We start from the raw sequence: 19,177 nt of genomic DNA, 5'->3' as shown, positions 1-19,177 counted from the left end.
ATGTCAAACGAGGGGGCAATATTGTAGCCCATCTGTTAGCTCGTTGGGATTGCTCTAGACAATCTGAGGTTGTATGGTTTGGTTCTTTTCCCCAAATTATTTCTACTTTGGTTGCTCTTGATTTAATATAAGCTGTGCTTTTCCCCTAAAAAAAAATGATCAATTTGTATGTTTTATATTTCTTTGTTATAGAAGAGTATGAGGGGGCAACTACGAGTGTGCGGACTATGGTGGGGAGGACAATTTAGTTTGCTATTACGATCGGAGTGCATCAAGGTTCTGCACTTAGTCCCTTTCTCTTTGCTCTAGTCATGGACGAAATAACGAGGTCAGTTCAAGATGATATACCATGGTGTATGATGTTTGCGGATGATATTGTGTTGATTGATGAGACAAAGGAAGGTGTTGAGAGTAAGTTGGAATTGTGGAGGCATACATTAGAAGCCCGTGGTTTTAGATTGAGCAGAAGTAAGACGGAGTATATGGAGTGCAAGTTCAGTGGGGTTACAAGCAGCGAGGCGGGGGCGGTCACTTTGGATAGCAAAGTGGTTCAAGGATCGAACGTCTTCCGTTACCTAGGATCCATTCTCCAAAAGGATGGAGACGTGGCGCATAGAATTAACGCGGGTTGGTTAAAGTGGAAAAGTGCCACCGGATTCCTTTGTGATTCCGGCATTCCCCAAAGATTGAAGGGAAAGTTCTACCGCACTGCAATTAGGCCTGCTTTGTTATATGGCACCGAATGTTGGGCGGTGAAACAATGCCACGTTCATAAGATGAACGTGGCGGAGATGCGTATGTTGCGGTGGATGTGTGGCCACACAAGGAAGGACCGATTAAGAAATGAAGTGATCCGGGTAAAATTGGAGTTGCATCCGTTGAAGAAAAGATGAGGGAGAATCGATTAAGATGGTTTGGTCATGTGAAAAGAAGATCAGGAGATGCACCGGTGAGAAGAATTGAAGAGTGAGGGTAATCAAATTGTAAAGGGTAGGGGAAGACCTAAGATGACTTGGCTGAGGGTAATTGAAAGTGATATGAGGTTACTTGGGATTGAGGAGAGCATGACGTTGGATAGAAGTGGGTGGAGGGGTAGTATCTATGTGGAGGAAGGGGTCTGATTACTGCATTTATTTGTTTTTGTCAATTGTGTTAGTATTGAAACCTTTTGCTGAAAACCTTTTTTAAACACTTTTTGGTGTAAACCTTGTTTTTTTAAAAAAAAAAACTTTTATCACTCTTGACAATGCTATCTCCTCTGGTCACGATTCCAGTTGACGATTCATGTTAGCCGACCCCAATCACCTTGGGAATAAGGCTTAGTTGTTGTTGTTATATTTCTTAGTTATTTTTTACACGCAAATATTACTTTGTTCACTAAGTTATATGCATATGGCCTATGGGGATTACAAATATGAGCACGCGTACCCTACGTGTTTTACACATACCAATGCATGAATTTTGTACTTATATTCCTTAATTCTTCATTTATTAAAAATTTATCATGGTATCTACTACTTATTTTGAGGTTTTTTGGTCGAATAATCTTTATGTACTATTAAGAGGTCATGTTCTTTTGGACTGAATTAACGAAAATTTAATCCAGCTCATTTTATTTCAGACAAATTCAATTCAGTTTAGGTTTGTTCAGTTCAATTCATATAGTTTCCTCTCATAATTTTTTCAGTTCAGTTCAGGTTTATTTAGTTTAGGTTTTTTCAGTTCAGTTCAGGTTTATTCATTTTAATTTAGTTCAATTCAGAAAAATTTTGTTCAATTCGGTCCAAAAAAACAGAGTCTAAGTACGACATTTATGTCAAAAAAACAAGTACTACCTTTAAAATAAATTTTCCAAAAATGAAACCATTATATTAATAATTTACTTAGTAATTTGAGAAAAAATAAGGTTGTAAAATAATATAATATATAATGACATATAATAGGATTACAAGATAATATTTTCATACACAATCTAAACGACTCATTTCCATCCTTTGCTTTTTTTTTTTTTTTTGTCATAGAAATTGAAGTAAAACTATTTTGTCTTGATTTTCATCTTTGCTCATTGTGTCATAAAAGTAGAAATTAAAGCAAGACCATATTGTCTTAAGCCATCACATATTCACATGTCTTCATACTTATTCCGTTGTTAGTACCAACCATCAACCCATCATAATGATTTTATTTTGACTTTTGAGTACCACCTGGCCGGTACAGTGGTAGATGGATGGTAGTCGTCTATTTCTTTTATAGGGCTAGTTAATGTGCGCGAGTTATTGCTTGTTGTGAGGAATGAGAGAAATGGTTTGGAACCGTACACACATTATTAATATTTTTATTAACTTTCTCAAGACAAAGATCAAATCACCAACAACAGAAATAGCAAGGATACTCCACTGTCCATTCTTGTAAATAGGGGCTAAGCAAACAATCCTTGTTTATAGGGGCTAAGTACCATAGTATTATTTTACTCATTGTTGTTAAAATTCCGATTCAAATCTTACGATCCTATGATTTTACGATCTTGGATGACCTCATCGATCCCGATCTTACATAGGATCTTAATTTTGTAGGATCTTTCGATCCCACCCGACCACAAAAAATCACATGGTAGGATCTTAACACGATTCTACAATCCTACGACTCTACGATCCAATCCTGTCGTATAAAAGTCATAAAGTAATTTCACATATTATATTTCTCCTACTAGATTTTGATCGCATGTTACTTCAATCTTATCGTGTTGAAAAACTATCACCATTTGATAATTAAAAAAGTCATTATTAATATGTGTAAATTTTTAACATGAAGTTCTCACCATATTCTAATTAATTATCTCTAGTTCACCGAATTGTAGTATATATAATTATCTCTAGTTCACCGAATTGTAGGATCTGACGATCCTACAATTCGATCTCACCGATTCGATTCTACCAATCCCTACGATCCAAAGTAGGATCTCGATCTTGATAACATCTATATAATACTATAAAGCAATAAGGATTTGCTTATGTGTCAAGAGCAAATTGAATTGCTGATGTGTCAATCTTTTGTAATATCTTTTACAATTTTTTGCCACGTGTATTTGTCTCTAAATATTTTTGTTATGCATTATTTTTTTAGGCATATAATTGGAAAGCTATTGAAGAAAGTTCTCTGTTATGGAATGTAAATCAACTAAATTTTAGGAATCGATTGCTATTAATTAGTAATTACTTATGCATCATAAAACTGCCAAAAACAATATATCTCCTAAATCCGATATTTTAGGTACTAATTAAAAAAATCATGTCCCTAAATACGATATTTTAGAAACTAATTAAAAATTCATATCCCCAAATTCGGTATTTGAGTTACTAATCATATATTTTGGCACTAATTAAGAAATAAATTTATAGCAAGAAGCTGATATTTTAGGTACTACTTAAGATATTACAACTATTTAAATGAACATGTTGTACTGTCTTCTTAACCCCAAATTAAAACAAAAATCTTGATAGATTCTAATATTACACTTAAAATTTACCAAGGGACCTATTAATCATACAATAAGTTGTATTATAGATGTTTTAAAAAAAGTTCAAATTATAAGATCATTGACCACATATCCATACCATCAAAATTATAAGTTCATTGAAAACTATAAAATCGTGGGCCGTCATATTACAAAGACTACGGTGTATCCCATAAAACGATGATAATTATTAGTGAGTTACAATGTGATTAGCAATACAAAACACGATCCTCGATAAAATCAATAATAATTGATATTATCACCTCATGTATAACACAAAAAAATAAACATATTATGTATTAACACTTAGCTTGCATAAAAGAATAAACATTTTATGTACTAACACTTAGCTTGCACAAAAGAATAAACATCTTATGTACTAATACTTGCACAAAAGTCTAAACATCTTATGTATTAACACCTAATATTAAACTATCAACTAAAAAACGGATTAGCCAATATATAAATAGATAAGAAAAGATAACAAAGTCTCAACAAAAGTTAACTTTTACTTGGCTCATGAGGTTTGTAAAATTTAAAGGAGGGTAGCCTAATTGTAACAACAAGCATGAGATGTCTTAAAGTTTAGTATAATAACAATTGGACCCCTTTCATTGTACAAAATATCACATTACAATATTTAAAGTCCGCTAGGAATATGCTATTTTAACTGGTAAATGTATGGCATCTCTATGTGAGGTTAAAGATTAAAATTACATATAGAACTTATGTGAAATTTATTGTCCATAATTTTAGTGTAGTTGTATCTTTGTGAAGTTTATAAGTCATACTAGCTTTTAACCCGTGCAAAAATGCACGGGAAGTTTATTTTTTGAGATAATTGTGTACATCAAATGTAATATCTGTAAATATTGTTGCAACATATTTTGAAGCACTTAAAGTTCGCATGCAATATAAATCATGAAAATCTGAGGTAAAAAAAATACATGTCAACAAAGTGGATGAAAATAAAAATCAATTATTGAGTAACATTAATAATAAGAGTATTTAACCAACATTCTGAAATACTTCTTTGTATACTACGTTCGTGGTAACATTTGATGTTCCACGTTCTTTATCAACTATTAAAATTTTCAAACCCTTCTTGCTAGTAACTCTTGATACGGCCACATAAAATTGTCTGTAGCTGAAAAGACCGAGGAAGATATAGGCCAACATGCGAAAGTGATTGTCCTTGACTTTTATTGATTGTCATTAAGCACACAACCAAAGGGAATTGTCTCCGTTGGAACTTGATGGGAAATTTTTTTGAGTCGGACGAAGTCAGCGTCATTCGTGGAATGAAGACATTATTGCCCAAATTACTACCAGATACCACAATAGCCTCTATAATAATGCGATCGCCTAAGTGCTTAACGACCAATCTTGTGCCATTACATAGCCCAGAACTTTGATCAATATTCCTTAGGAGCATCACTGGTGCTCCAACCTTCAGTCATATACTATGGTTTGGTAATCCTCCGCATTTAATTGTATTTAGGAACTCTGTTGAATACATCTCATGAATTCCAAACTTTCCTTCCTCCACTGAAATTGCATCTGAACTCAAGTAAGTTCTTTCTTCACCTGGCAATTGAGATAACACGTGATCGTTAACCGTCTCAGCAATTTCATTGGTTGGAGCAAGAATAGCTCTTTCTTGAAAATAACTTGGTTCCCAAATGTGATCTGCTATGTCAGGATATGTGCTTTCTACTATTGTCGCAATAGGGTCATGTCCCCCATCTACCAACATTTCATGGGGTATTTCAATATCGGCTCACCATCATTTGGCCCTCCAACTTAGCCATCTCCAACATTGAGTATCCATTATGAAAATTCTTAAATTTCATCAACATTTTAATTACTTGAACTTGTTGTGAGGCGCATGTTCTTTGTCAGCCTAAGTACTCAGCAAAAGTCCCATAAGTAAGAACTATTTTATTGCTGAGAAGACAATGTCTTGTCTGCTTCCTTTAGGCACCACGAGTAATATTTTTCTTAAATCACCAGCAAAAACTACAAATTGCCACCAAATGTGATATCTTGATTTGCAGGATTCACAAACTGCATAACATCCTTTAAACTCCTATCTAGAGCTTCAAAGCAGTATTTATGCATCATGGGAGCTTCATCCCATATGATTAACTTTGTATTCATAAGGAGTCCGGTTAAGTCCGAGCCTGGCTTAATGCCAACACATGTTGAGTTCTCAGCAACATTTATTAACGGGAGTCCAAACCTAGAATGAGTAGTTCTTCCTCGCGCGCAGATTCAATAAAGAAGTTATTCCGCTTGATGCGACTGGCAAAACGGTATCTCCTTTACGCCTTAATGAGGCACACAACAATCTCCAAAGATACGTCTTACCTGTTCCTCCGTATCCATATACAAAGAACACCCCTCCTTTTCCTCGTGATACAGCTGACATAATTTCATTGTAAATTCCACGTTGCTCAGTTGTTAATCCTTGAAACAGTCGCTGGAAATCCTCTTTTAACTTCCCTCGGTCATAGGAAAGCTCGTCCATTATCATTTTGTTTTGCCCGTCTTCTATGATCAGATCATTAGGATATGGCATTTCGCTGAATTTACGTAATGTGCTGCCATTACTTTGTAGCTTAGCTTCAATGTCTGCTAGCGCAAAGTTTGCAGTTTTTTTTCCACGTCATCAAACTTTACAACCTATATTTACTCAGATATTATATTTTTTTTAATAGTGATTTTTTTTAATAAATAACATGAATTAGCATAGATCCATACGATTTTAGTGTGGGCCAAGTCCATATAATTTCTTTACACATTTGAATATATGAAGTGGTAAGTTCTTTCCTTTAGTGAAAAAGAGTGAAATGGAAGCTAGTAAAATAGTGTTTATTTAAAGATTAACTTTGATTGTAAAAGTTATATTTTCTTATATTTGGACACAATCAAAATGGCTCAAATTATGTATTCTCCAAAAATGAGCATACCACTTTACTATAATGATGCTTCAAATAATTTAGCCCTTGGTTATAAAATAATGCTCCAAGTCCACTATGTGTTCTAACTTAATAAAAAATATCATACAATCTCTCTTATTACAACTACATACATCATCTTCTCCATAAATTGATTCTAAATCTCTCTCTACATACAATCTCTATCTTATCACAACCCACGCCTAGATGATTTTAAAACTTATTACAACCAAACCTATCTTAATACTGATTATTGCATACAACTTATCTACGTTTTTTTAGCAAATCTCTCTTAGCTACATTTTTTTTATACTTTAAAGCTACAAATTATCCATCAAAATTATACTCCAAGTCATCGATTTTTGCATCAACAACAAATATAAAACTCGTGCATGTGGGTTTTATGAAGATATTAAGCCTTTGATCTCCATGTTCTTTGCATTTGAAGCATGGTTACTATAGTTCCTTGATACAACCAAGGTGTAGAATCATTCGATCTACAAAGTGAAGAAGATTTAAAGACCGCATGCAAAACCGCAAATATATGGAGTTGGATTTTTTTTTTTTGAGGGGAATATATGGAGTTGGATTGATATGGAGTTTGAAGAAATTTTCTAAATGGGTCAATATAGGTTGAAATTATTTGGTAAGTTCATTTAAAAAAATTTTGATTTTGACTAATTATGATGAAAATGAACTGATTTTATGTTTTCATGTAGTTTTTAGCATATATATATATATGACTCATTTTAGTATTATAATTATATGATATATATATATATATATTATATATATTATATATATATATTATATTAATATATATATATTATATATATATATATATTATATATATATATATATATTATATATATATATCATATAATTAATATACTAAAATGAGTCATATAATTCTTAAAATTGATAATAGTGAGTGAGAAAAATCAATAATATAAGCTAAAGTTGGAATGAAATAGTCAATATGCCAATGTATTGAAAATTTTGTAATTTATTACAGTTAGTGAGTGAGAAATTTATTGAAAAAATTAAGATTCCAAGTTTTAACAGTTAGTGAAAATTAATTCAATATATTAGTAGTATAACTGTCAATTAGGAATTTAAAAATTACCCATCAAATAAAAAATTTAGAATTAATATTATTGAAATAAGGATGATTTCTACCGGTGAGTGACACAATAATTTTAAAGTTAGTAAAAAATAAATAGACAATATAAGTTTGTTCCATTGTTAAATATTTAGGGTTTTATGAATTTAAATTTTTTTAGTAAACTTCATCTTTTTTTGTTTTTTACGGTAACGCCATTTTGTTTTTGTGCTAACATGGTAGTTTTATTTTTTTTATTTGAGATTCATTTGAATTTTTTTTATTTTTCGTGTAAAGAAAGAAGTGGAAGAAAATAAGTTTATATTAGGGTGTGATTACATGAACATCTTATATAATAACATTTATTTTTTTGATAAGTTACACAAATGGTAATGTAAAATGGTAAGTTTTATCAATATTAATATTGTTTACTATTAGTTAGCAACTGTGCCGTAAATAATATGATTGTAAAGCAATTTCATTTGTTGAGTTAAACTTACCAAATTTATAAGATTGTAATTGATCCATTGTACACGTGGCACTAAAAGAATAAGAATAAGTATAGTGATGACATGTGGCAAAATGAGCATTAGCTTGACACATAAGCCAATTGAACCTTGTTTTATATATATATATAGATGAAATATAATTGTTCAGTTTATTCACAACAATCGAATCACAACTAAAAAAATAATCTTACCATACATTACATATGAAATTTGAGAGTTCATAATTTCTGGGTGTTCATGTCAAAGAAAGGATAAAATGTCACATAATATATTTCCACATGTAAATTAATTTTTATTTCTATATATTACCGTTCATTTGGAACAAGTATTATTGACCTGGGTCAGTGAGCTAATCACAAACTCACAATAAAAATGAAAAAAAAGGTGAATTGTGCATGTAACAAATAATTGACAATACAATTTATATTATATTTTACTTTCCAAAAAAAAAAAAAAAATAGTATGAAACTTACAAGCTTTAAATTCTAAGAGAGGTGCATATAATCTTATTTCTATTTAGAAGCCGAATATAATCTTAACAAAATCTAAGTTTGCTAATAAAATTCCAAACTGTAACAAACTCTTGTTTAGAACTCTCAGTTTTCACTGCCATAAAAATTCTGCCTTTTTCCATCTCAATTTGAACATCTAGAAAGTGAATCATCATCTTCATATAAAAAACTTATATAATATGAACCTCACACATCCAATGTTAATGGATAAAAACACAATTAAATTCATTTTTTCTCCATTTTCGAAAAATATCAAGTGTGTTCGATGAATATGTGGTCAAACTTTAACTTTTTTCAAATAAATTTGGAATTGAACGGGAAATTTTTTTCTTTAATTACATAATATTCAATTGATCGAATGTAGCAATTTTTCGAATAAATCTCCATTTTTTTAAAAATATGGTATTGTCCAAATTCAGGAGAAAGGTTCAATTAAATATAACAATTCTAGCTATGTTTTAAATCTTCATTTTTGATTTGTAATTTGCACGGGTTCAGTTAGTCATATCAAGAGTTACCAACATTAGGATTTGAAATTTTATTTGTGATAAAGATCACGGGATCTCAAGACAACAATAGAGTGGGGGTGAGAGGGACTGTGTAAAGCATGGACGGCAGAAAGTGGGAAAGAAAGTGGTTGCATGATTGAATCTCAATAATGGAGCGAATTGTGATTTTATTTGATCCTCAATGTAAAGCAATGGATAGAACAAAGACTTTTTCAGTCAACGTCGCATGATAATATTAATTACATCAGTCATTGAACGCACGGGTTATAAGTCAATTTTAAAATATTCCTCATAAACGATATGATTATAAAAAGTTTAAATCACGATTTAATATTCACCCCATGATTTTGGGAGAAACATCATAAAGTCATAGAATTTATAAATAAATAAAAATTCCGTGCATTTTGCACGGGTCAAAACCTAATGCGTGCATTGTGCTCCCCGGAGCACAATGAGAACTGTGCTCCCACAACACAAAATAGAACATTTACGAATACGAAAACGAACATTTTACTGTGGAAGTGGAATATTACAAAATTCATTTATGAAACGAACATTTTATAGATGAAATGGAACATTACAAGAATTCATTTATGAAAAAGAACATTTTACTGTTGAAGTGGAACATTACCAGAATCCAAATACGAAAATAAACATTTTTGGTTGAAGTGGAACATTACTAGAATTCAATTACTTAAATAGAACATATGCTTATCAAATATAGAACTTATTTTTAGGGAAAATAGAACATAATTTTTTGTGGAAAATAAGTTTTAAAAGAACATTTTTTAAAATTGAACATTTGCTTATCGAAAATAAAACAGATTCACAAAATATAGAACATAATTTTTTGCTGAAAATAAGCTTAAAACGAACATTTGTTGAAATAGAACATTTGTTTATTGAAAATAGAACATGTTTTACGAAAACTAGAACATAATTTTTTGCTGAAAAATAAGCTTAAAATAAACATTTGTTGAAATAGAACATTTGTTTATTGAAAATAGAATAGAACATTTTTCACAAAAGTAGAACATATTTTTTGCTGAAAAATATGCTTAAAATGAACATTTGTTAAAATAGAACATTTACTTATCGGAAACAGAACAAATTTACTAGGTGCATGGTGTGCACCGTGCTTCCGGGAGCACAATAGAATTTTCAGTCAAAACCTAGTTGATTTTACTATAGTAATAATTTTTGCTAAGTTTGGTAGCTAGGTGGCAGAAAATATTTCCTGACTAATGACAGCAAAATGGCAATATAATTTACTCTTAACTTCAAAATTCAAACTAGAATTTTTTGCACGCGATGCGTGCTTGAATTTTTTTCGAAACAGAAACTCGATTTTCTTCCACATAAGAGTCAAAATTTGAACATTAGATATACGAAGTATAATTGTTTTTAGTTGCAAAATTTGATTGGTTTAGTTTATGTCACTTAAGTCTCTCACCATTTTTTTTTGTTTTTTTTTTTTTATTTTTCAAAGTTAAATTCTATGAACAAAATAGAAATTTTATTGAATCTATTTATGATTTCTAATATTATAATTTTTTAGTTGATTTTTGAATTAAGTACATTGCTTCATAAATTGTAAAGAAAGTGGACACTTTGATTTCAAGTCAATTTTTTCATAGGTGTAGTTTGTGAGTGATTGTTATAATTATATTTTTGGTATTTTTGTTTGACGCCCCCTTTGATTTATAAGTGAATTTGCAATTTAGAATGGGAAGGGGGTAACATAATCTCTTCATTTGGAGACACCATAGCTCCCCCTTATCTTATATAATAGAGATATGTTGTACTTTAATTCTTGAATGATATTTTACATAAACCTTTTTACCTTGATAATTAATCGCTATTATATAATAGAAAAAGATAGGTCCAAATATATGTAAAATTTTTATTATATATAGGAAACACTATAAAAAAGTAAATAATTTTTTTCCTTGTCTAACTTCTAAGTTCTGATTTCACTACAAATACACCTCAATTTTTTTTTATCATGGCCCACCATTAATTGTGAATGGTTCTTGGGAATAGTGATTTGTAAGTAAATTTTTGTAAATGTTTTTTATGTATTGACGTTCTAGGTTATTAGTTTTAGTTTGTATGTTAATTTTAAGTTTTAATAAAGTTTCCTGATTATTTGAGTGATTTGCTGATTTTTTATAACGTGATTTTCTCAATTGTATGAGTGATTTGTAAAGTTTCTTCTTCTAAGTGATTTTTGAGTGAGTGTTGTAAATTAATTTTCGGTAGTTTTCTTTGAGTGCCCATTTTCATTTTGACAATACTTTTGTAATTTAGAAAGGAAAGGGGGGGCAAAATAGACATTTCAAAAGAGGACACCATTGCTCTCCCTTCCCTTATATAATAGAGATATACGAAAGCCAAATGGTGACTTTAAGAAGAAAAGAAAAATGGGTTGAAGAAAAAAATATTCCCAAATCTTTCTCCTCCATAATCACTTATAATCAACCCTTTTTATTCTCATTCTTTCCCCCAAAACCAAAAGAATATTCCTAATTCTTAATTCCCCTTCCCCTTGCCAAAAAAAAAATGGACCCTCGTCGACCCCCTCCAAACAGATCCATAATCGACCCCAAAATCCGCCAAGTTGGTTTCAACTTCTCTTCTCTCACTCCTCAAACTCAATCTCAGTCTCATTCTCTCTCCACCACCACCACCGCCACCGTTGCCGCCGCCGGAAATTCGAGTCTCTCTCCTGTAATGATCCCTCTTCCGCCTTTTCCCGCCGCCGACGCTTCCTCTTCTCTCCCTATTGCCGCCGCCGCCGCACGCCGATTTCACGACGATTCTAACTCGTTTCTCACCGCTTCTTCGCCTGATTCAACTCAGCTAGATTTTTCCGATGAGTGGCTTCGGAGTAGTTCTGGGAAATATAGTCTTGCGTTTGATATGTCAGGGGTTAATTCCCCTGTTGCTCAACAATCTACTCAGGAGCCGGAGGATGCTGGATTTAATCAGATTGATCATGGTTAGTTGTTAAATTGGTTTTTTTTTAGGGTTTTGTTTTTTTTTTTTTGTGAATTGGGAAAGTAATTTTGACTGATTGTTGATAATGGGTAGTTGTTGATTTTTAATTTTTTGTTCTATTTATTGATTAAAATGTAAATTAGGGTTTTGACATGTGTATATAATTATCTTTCTCAATTAGAATCTTGATACTATTCGGAATTAGAGAGAATCTTCTAAATTCTTCTGTAATATGGCCTATATTGGGTGTTAATTCTTCTCTATTTTATTAATATTTAATTGTTATAATTTTTACAAATATGTAATGAAAAATATTTAAGATATTGGAAAAGTAATGTTAGACTGATTGTTACTGTTTGGTAGTGGTAATCAACTCAAGTGATGTTTTTTTTGTCCTTTTGTTTTTTCTTCTTAATTTTAAATTGGTTGTTGTTGATTTGGGTTTTATTGTTTTGTAGGCGAATTTTGTTTGAATGTAAAACAATTTGGATATTGTTTAAAGTAAGTTAATGTGAAGAAAAAGATTCAAACTTGATTATTTATTTCCTTTGAGAAACATGTATATTATGAGAATATGGTGACATCAATTGATTTATTTATTATTTTTGCTAATTGTAATTTTTTCTTGGAACTTTCTGATAAAGTAGAATTTGCCCGTTGGTTTTGAAATGGGGATTCGGTATTTCTTTTGTAGAAATGATACTGCGATTTGATGCTTTCTTTGGAAGCAAGAATAAGGAATATTAGTTGATTACTAGCGGTTTGAAGTTGCGTACATGTCGACGTCAATCCTACTGAATCACTTTGGTCTTTTTAGGTTTTATTCTTGATAAGTAGATTCTGAGGATAGTGTAAGCTTTTTCATTTTCTTTTTGCTTTTGGGAGTTGTTTTTGTTGGAAGAGAACCTTGTACTTAAAGGATAGTCTAGGCATAATTGATCTGTTTCAGCATTGTGATATTGCTTTAGTGTTGTGAACTTGTGATAGTTGAATGGATCTAGTTGCAGGCAAGTAATGAACTATTTGTTTCTCTCAATATGTTTGCTTTCTTCATGTCTTGTTATTATACAAACTTCGTATTTCACCATATAGGTAGCAATAATGTGTTAAATTTGACTAGATACGTGTAAATGATTTGTGCATGAAATATATCTAACTGTGTGCTTTTTAGTATATTGAGCTATAGATGTCATTATTTCCAGCTATTTTCTCTTTGGTTTTTTGTCTTTCCTCTTCTTTTCCTTTTCTATGATGCGTTGCATGCATAAACTTATTTTACTTTCATTGTGAAGTTTCTATAGTAAGTTTCTGTTTTTACATGGTTTCGTTGCAGTTTTTTTAATGAAAACAATCGTGCAGAGAAGGGAGCAAATATATCAGAAGTACATGTGTCACACGAGGAAGTGAAGCCGGCTTCAAAACCTTTGAAGGAAAAAACCAGCAAAGCTGAAAGGCGTGCTTTACAAGAGGCTCAGAGAGCTGCGAAATCTGCTAAAAAAGGTTCGTACTACAATGGATATGATTTACATATGCTATCAAGTTTGTCTGATCTTTATTGGATTTATTGTGGATTATCATACTTAACCAAAAGTATGAATTTGCTAGGCCAATAGGTAAAAAAGTAACTTTTTAGATGTAGTTGGCCTAGTATTGTAAAGCTTTTGAGTAAATGTCACATCTTCAACTTTTCTTGTACTCCATTTCCATAAGCTAACTTGTTTTTGTGCCTTCACAGTAGAGTGGTATTTAACTCATAAAGAAATAAAATGTTACCTCTATTATGTATTTATGTGTGTTTTGTAAATGCTTCAAGCTGAGAATATCTGTGCAAAGTCTCTAACTTGTTGGAACAAATTCCTTTCTTTCTTTAGTAAACGGGAACGTTGGATTGGATTATTAGACACTATATCATTTTTAGAATCTAGATCGTTGGATGTATTACTATCACTGATGAGAAGAGATGCATACGAGTGTAGAGGAAACAAAGTTGTAAATGTATTGCATGCCTATTAGACAGTAGTCATCTGTTTACCTTCTTGAGATAATGATAAGTTTCTCTATCAAATTAGTAATAGAGACACTAATTACTTCCTCTACGCCAGAATCGTGTTCCTAGACTGTTGGATCAAAAGTCAACGATTTTGTATAATTAATTTTGATAAAATATATATTGGTTTTACTATCAAAGTACTCTTGTTAGCCTTTTTAAAACACATTTATAAATATTAGCTTTACTACAGCTTTCACTAATATGATTATTAATAACAATGATCAAAGCCCAAAAGGCTAAGTTTTGAGACCGTGGTGAATTAAATTAACTTCCTTTCTTTGATGGAGGGATCATGAGATTGAAAGATATCGTTAGGCAAATCTGAATGAATTCAGGAGCGTATATTGATTTAAATAACCTTTAACTATACCGCTAACTGAGTTCTGGAAACACACTAATGATTCGAACATCAAATGCCCTTTTAGATCTAATTTTAGCTCATGTTTGGATTTGGATACTCACCTCTAAGAAGTACTTCCCTACATATTATGTAGCGAGGCATTTAAATAAGTTAGGGTTATGATTATTGCAGGTGTGGCTCCTGGACCTCCAGCTCATGTCACTGAAAAACCTACTAAAGCATCTAAGCAGCCTCCACAAAAGAAAGATGTTCGTCCAGCACCATCCTCATTGGCAGTTTCTGAAATGAAAGTGGGTGATCGGCCATCGGAAAAAGACAAGAAGAAGGATATCCCCCCTCCTCGGATGCAGTATGATGACACGAGCAGAGTTGAAAAGGCTAAAAAGCGTTCTGTCGTCAAACAAACTGAAGCTAGAAACAGAGTGGAGCTGTTTCGGCATTTGCCCCAGTATGAATATGGAAACCAGCTCCATGATCTTGAGTCAAAATTTTTCAATCTTGATTCAGTTCATCCTGCTGTGCACAAGGTACTCAAATTACGAATTATGTCGATTTTGTATGAATATTTTTTTCCCATCACAGTGATGAAGAAAATGATAAGTTTACTAGCTGATTGTTAGTTTAGGTTCAAACTGTCAACTGTAAGACCTCCTGGCTGCTCGATTTTTATAGCTAGGGATCATGGTAAAGAAATATTCTAGTTAAGACTGCTTCAGTTAGAATCTTTTACCTAATCTCTATCTTCATGTTCTATTTTTCTTTAGTTAAGTTCCTGTGAGTGAGGCTTGTCTGGACTGTAATTGTAAAGGATCGTGGCAATTCCAATCTTTCAATGACACTCAATAATAAAGAACATTCACTAAAACTAAGAGAAAAAATGTAAAAGATGCTGAAGATATACGTGGAAACCTGAGTACCGAGTCAAGAACGACCACCCATAAAGGAATAGTGAGATGTCCACATAGTGATCTCTTAGTCATCAATATAATAACATTCTTATACATCAATGAGACTTAAGCTTGAAAATTTTTCACGTTGCCTCGGATATGCAAAACGATCTCCTATGAAATTTAAATAGAAAAGGTCAGTAAAACTAAGAGGAAATGTAAAAGATGCTGAAGATATACGTGGAAATCTGAGTACCAAGTCAAGAACAACCACCTATAAAAGAATAATGAGATGTCCACGTAGTGATCTCTTAGTCATCAATATAATAACATTCTTATACATCAATGAGACTTAAGCTTGAAATTTGTTCATGTTGCCTCGAATATGCAAAATGATCTCATATGAAATTTTAAATAGAAAAGGTCCTAGATGGAATCATGGAACATTGCCTTTCATGATATTCACTTAACTTAATTAGGCTTTATCTTGTGCAGTGTTTAACCAAATTAGCATTGCTTTCAAAGATCATGGTTTTGTCAGCAGTATAAAACTGCCCATGATAATATGTGAATTTTAATTAATTTCTAACTTGGCTGCTTGTTGGTTCAAGCTCTGTGCACTAGTTGAGCTATCTGGAGAAATATTACCAACTATAACACCCCTAAATTTCGAGTGATTCATTAAATTAAATAATATTAAAATTCTATAGAAAATTCGGCAGAGTTCCGTTTGAAAAATGGACTGCCTAAAATTTAATTTAGGACTGGCGTCCGAATTTTAAACCTGTTTCCACAAATCAGCAATCCAAAATCCAAATTCCCAACAACTCCACCCATTTCAAATACCAACGAAATTCCTGTATAACTACTCGAAATCCAAACGTGTTATTCCACGATTATTACGAGAATAATCGTTAAGGAAGAACTACCTGCACCAAAACTAATTTAAAGTTTATTTTAAACTATTACAACCCAATCGACCCAATTAATATTTCTTGTCGTGCATGAAATACACTACTACTATTTTGTGCGAGTAAAGTAATTAGTTTGTCAGGCAACTAATTGCCAAAAAGCCAAGTTAAGTTGATATACTGTAGCTAAATCCTTCAAAAGAAAAACCGAAAACGTGATTAACAAAGGAAGTCAAACTCTATATTACAAGCATGTGTGCAGTGCAGCTGTGCACTATGGAAATTGTCTTTCTATCCTAGTAAACTTATTAGCAATGTCCTTTTCCCTTATGTCTCAATGTGGAACCTTTAGACCGAAGAGAAAGAACGCCTTAAGTTAATTAACATCCAACCAAAATAGCTTAAAACATATTGCTATCTGATCAAACAACATTCTGCTTTTGATGTCAGGTTGGTTTGCAATATTTGACGGGTAATATATGTGGAAGTAATGCACGATGTATTATGATGCTCTATGCTTTTAGAGAAGCCATTGAAGACTACCACACCCCAGCAGATAAATTTTTGAGTAGAGATCTAACTGCAAGGATCAGTGGCTATGTGTCGTATCTGAATGAATGCAGGCCCATCTCTATCAGTATGGGTAATGCAATAAGGTTTCTAAAGACTCGCATTGCCAAGTTGCCTTCAAGTCTTTCTGAATCAGACACAAAAGCGGCTTTAGCTTCAGATATTGATCGTTACATTAATGAAAAAATAATAGCAGCAGACAAGGTTATTATGCAACAGGCTGCCACAAAAGTCAGGGACGGTGATGTTCTTCTTACTTATGGTTGCTCCAGTGTTGTCGAAATGGTATTGATTTATGCCCATGAACTTGGGAAAAGGTTCCGTGTTGTCATAGTTGATTCAAGGCCGAAGTTTGAAGGACAAGGTTTGCTTCGCAGGCTAGTTGCCAAAGGGTTGAGCTGTACATACACCCATATTAATGCTGTTTCCTATGTCATGCATGAAGTCACAAGAGTTCTCTTAGGCGCTGCTTCCGTATTGTCTAATGGAATTGTTTATTCAAGAATTGGAACTGCATGTGTTGCTATGGTTGCTCATTCATTCCGTGTTCCAGTATTAGTTTGCTGTGAAGCCTACAAGTTTCATGAGAGAGTCCTGCTTGATTCTATATGTGCCAATGAACTTGGTAATGCTATTTTTTTTTTGTGTGTGTTACGAAAAGCATTGCACAAGGATTTTCTCAGGGGCCACTTCCAGATTTTTCTAATGATGAATGTCTTCCTTGCAGGTGATCCTAATGTCATATCGAAGGTACCTGGTAGAAAGGATGTAAATTATTTGGATGAATGGATGAATAAGGAAAACTTGCAACTCCTAAATTTACTGTGAGTATTATATCTTCCTATCGTCCTTTGGAGACAACAAAAACAGTATTGTCTTTCTAGAGCTAATGATATTAATTATGCCAATTACAGTTATGATGCTACTCCCTCAGATTACATATCATTGATTGTCACTGACTACGGCATGGTAAGCATCTTTATGTTGATTTACATTTTTGGTTTTGGACATTGTTTTCTTTACACTAGTTCTGTTATTTCACACTAGTTCTGTTATATGCATAGGACTCGAAGAAAATTCATGCTCCCTTCACCCCTTTTATGATTTTAACATTTTTTAGGGTAAAGAGTACCTCATATTCCCCAAATTACCCTTATGGGCTTGTCGGCACAATCGCTTAAATTACAACTCATTATTTAACCTACATGACCCTCTATCCATATTTAAATATATCAACTATCACATGATATGCCCCGCCCGCCTATATGCTAGCATTATTATGGAGTATATACCAAACCCTTTTGTTGAAAGGAATAAGGGACGGAATGAGTATTAGCTTTTCAGTGACATCAAGTGAAATTGTGTTTTCCATTGGGATGTTCCTCAAATTCTATGTTACTATATAATTTTTTTTTTTTTTGATGGAATATTACTATGTACTTCGTATCTGAATAAGTGACACACTTCTCCCAAAAAGCTCTCACATAAAAGGAAGTTATCTAGATACGGAGGTTAGTAATTAGCAAACCTGGTCTTCTGAATCACGATGGCTATTCTCAATCTTCACGTCCCCAGGTTCTTAGACCAATTAATTCCTCCATATCTCACAGTTCTGTGTGGCCTTAGTGTATACTTGTGTCTCAAGGATATCATTTGACTACTATTTGACTGCCTCTTGAGCTTTTGTTGGTTTCAGCAATTCCTTTAGGGAGGAAGGAGAGGGATTTTTTTTTTGGGGGGGTTACAAAAGTTTGTCGGCTTGGCTGTGTCACAACCGTCATGTGCTTTGTAGGGGTGACCATTCATTATACATGAGATGAAAAAGATTAAATCGTTGCAATTTGTTGAAGTTGATGCAACATGTAAAATTAGCTGCCTTTGAGATATTGATTATAGTCATTTCTGATTTTAATATCTGTTGCCTTGTTGGTTACAGGTTCCACCTACAAGTGTGCCAGTAATTGTGCGTGAATATGGGAAAGAACACCTATACTAATGTGCAGATTATTGGTGGTTGAATACGTGTTGATATTATCAAGGCTAACTTATGTAAAGGCGTTTTGTTGGTCTTTTTCACTGTCTCAAATCTGTTATACGACTGGAGTACATTTATACTCTTCCACACCAAATAGTTTTGATCCCAGTATTCTTAGACACAATTTGTCCTCAATGTACTCCCTTGAACTTGTGTAGAATGGTTTAGCTCGACTAGAATAATATATCACAATTTGAGCATGAAGTGTTTGCGCGTGTGCGCACTCCTCTATTAAACAATTTACAGTCACTGATAGT

At 32.6% G+C, this 19,177-nt stretch overlaps 2 protein-coding genes across 4 annotated transcripts; both read left to right on the top strand.

The window, feature by feature from the left end:
* Positions 1–253: 253 nt before the first annotated feature.
* LOC130590300 (uncharacterized) lies at positions 254–893 on the top strand. Its single transcript, XM_057392385.1, has one exon. The coding sequence runs from the start codon at positions 312–314 to the stop codon at positions 891–893; it is 582 nt and encodes a 193-aa protein (XP_057248368.1). The 5' UTR covers positions 254–311.
* A 10,680-nt stretch (positions 894–11,573) lies between these two features.
* LOC104892066 (uncharacterized) lies at positions 11,574–19,124 on the top strand. Of its 3 annotated transcripts, none has more exons than XM_010677922.4 (7): positions 11,574–12,107; positions 13,466–13,606; positions 14,689–15,044; positions 16,766–17,510; positions 17,613–17,709; positions 17,800–17,854; positions 18,822–19,124. In XM_010677922.4, exons 1-7 carry the CDS (start codon positions 11,669–11,671, stop codon positions 18,879–18,881), a joined length of 1,893 nt encoding a protein of 630 aa, XP_010676224.2. In that variant the 5' UTR covers positions 11,574–11,668; the 3' UTR covers positions 18,882–19,124. The 3 variants fall into 3 exon arrangements, with proteins under 3 accessions (XP_010676224.2, XP_048496596.1, XP_019104612.2); XM_048640639.1 differs by having other exon boundaries at positions 11,969–12,107; positions 13,440–13,606; XM_019249067.3 differs by lacking the exon at positions 11,574–12,107 and adding an exon at positions 12,956–13,113.
* The last annotated feature ends 53 nt before the right edge of the window (positions 19,125–19,177 follow it).

This window comes from Beta vulgaris, chromosome 1, assembly GCF_026745355.1.
Source record: "Beta vulgaris subsp. vulgaris cultivar EL10 chromosome 1, EL10.2, whole genome shotgun sequence".
Lineage (NCBI taxonomy): Eukaryota > Viridiplantae > Streptophyta > Magnoliopsida > Caryophyllales > Amaranthaceae > Beta > Beta vulgaris.
This window is presented reverse-complemented; position numbering and strand designations above follow the sequence as displayed.

Bases quoted from the DNA above. Each gene is read 5' to 3' on its own strand.
- LOC130590300 (XM_057392385.1), top strand. From the start codon at position 312: ATGGACGAAATAACGAGGTCAGTTCAAGATGATATACCATGGTGTATG.
- LOC104892066 (XM_010677922.4), top strand. From the start codon at position 11,669: ATGGACCCTCGTCGACCCCCTCCAAACAGATCCATAATCGACCCCAAA. The intron at 15,045-16,765 runs GTACTCAAATTA...TTTTGATGTCAG, and splicing joins TTCATCCTGCTGTGCACAAG to GTTGGTTTGCAATATTTGAC. The intron at 17,855-18,821 runs GTAAGCATCTTT...TGTTGGTTACAG, and splicing joins TTGTCACTGACTACGGCATG to GTTCCACCTACAAGTGTGCC.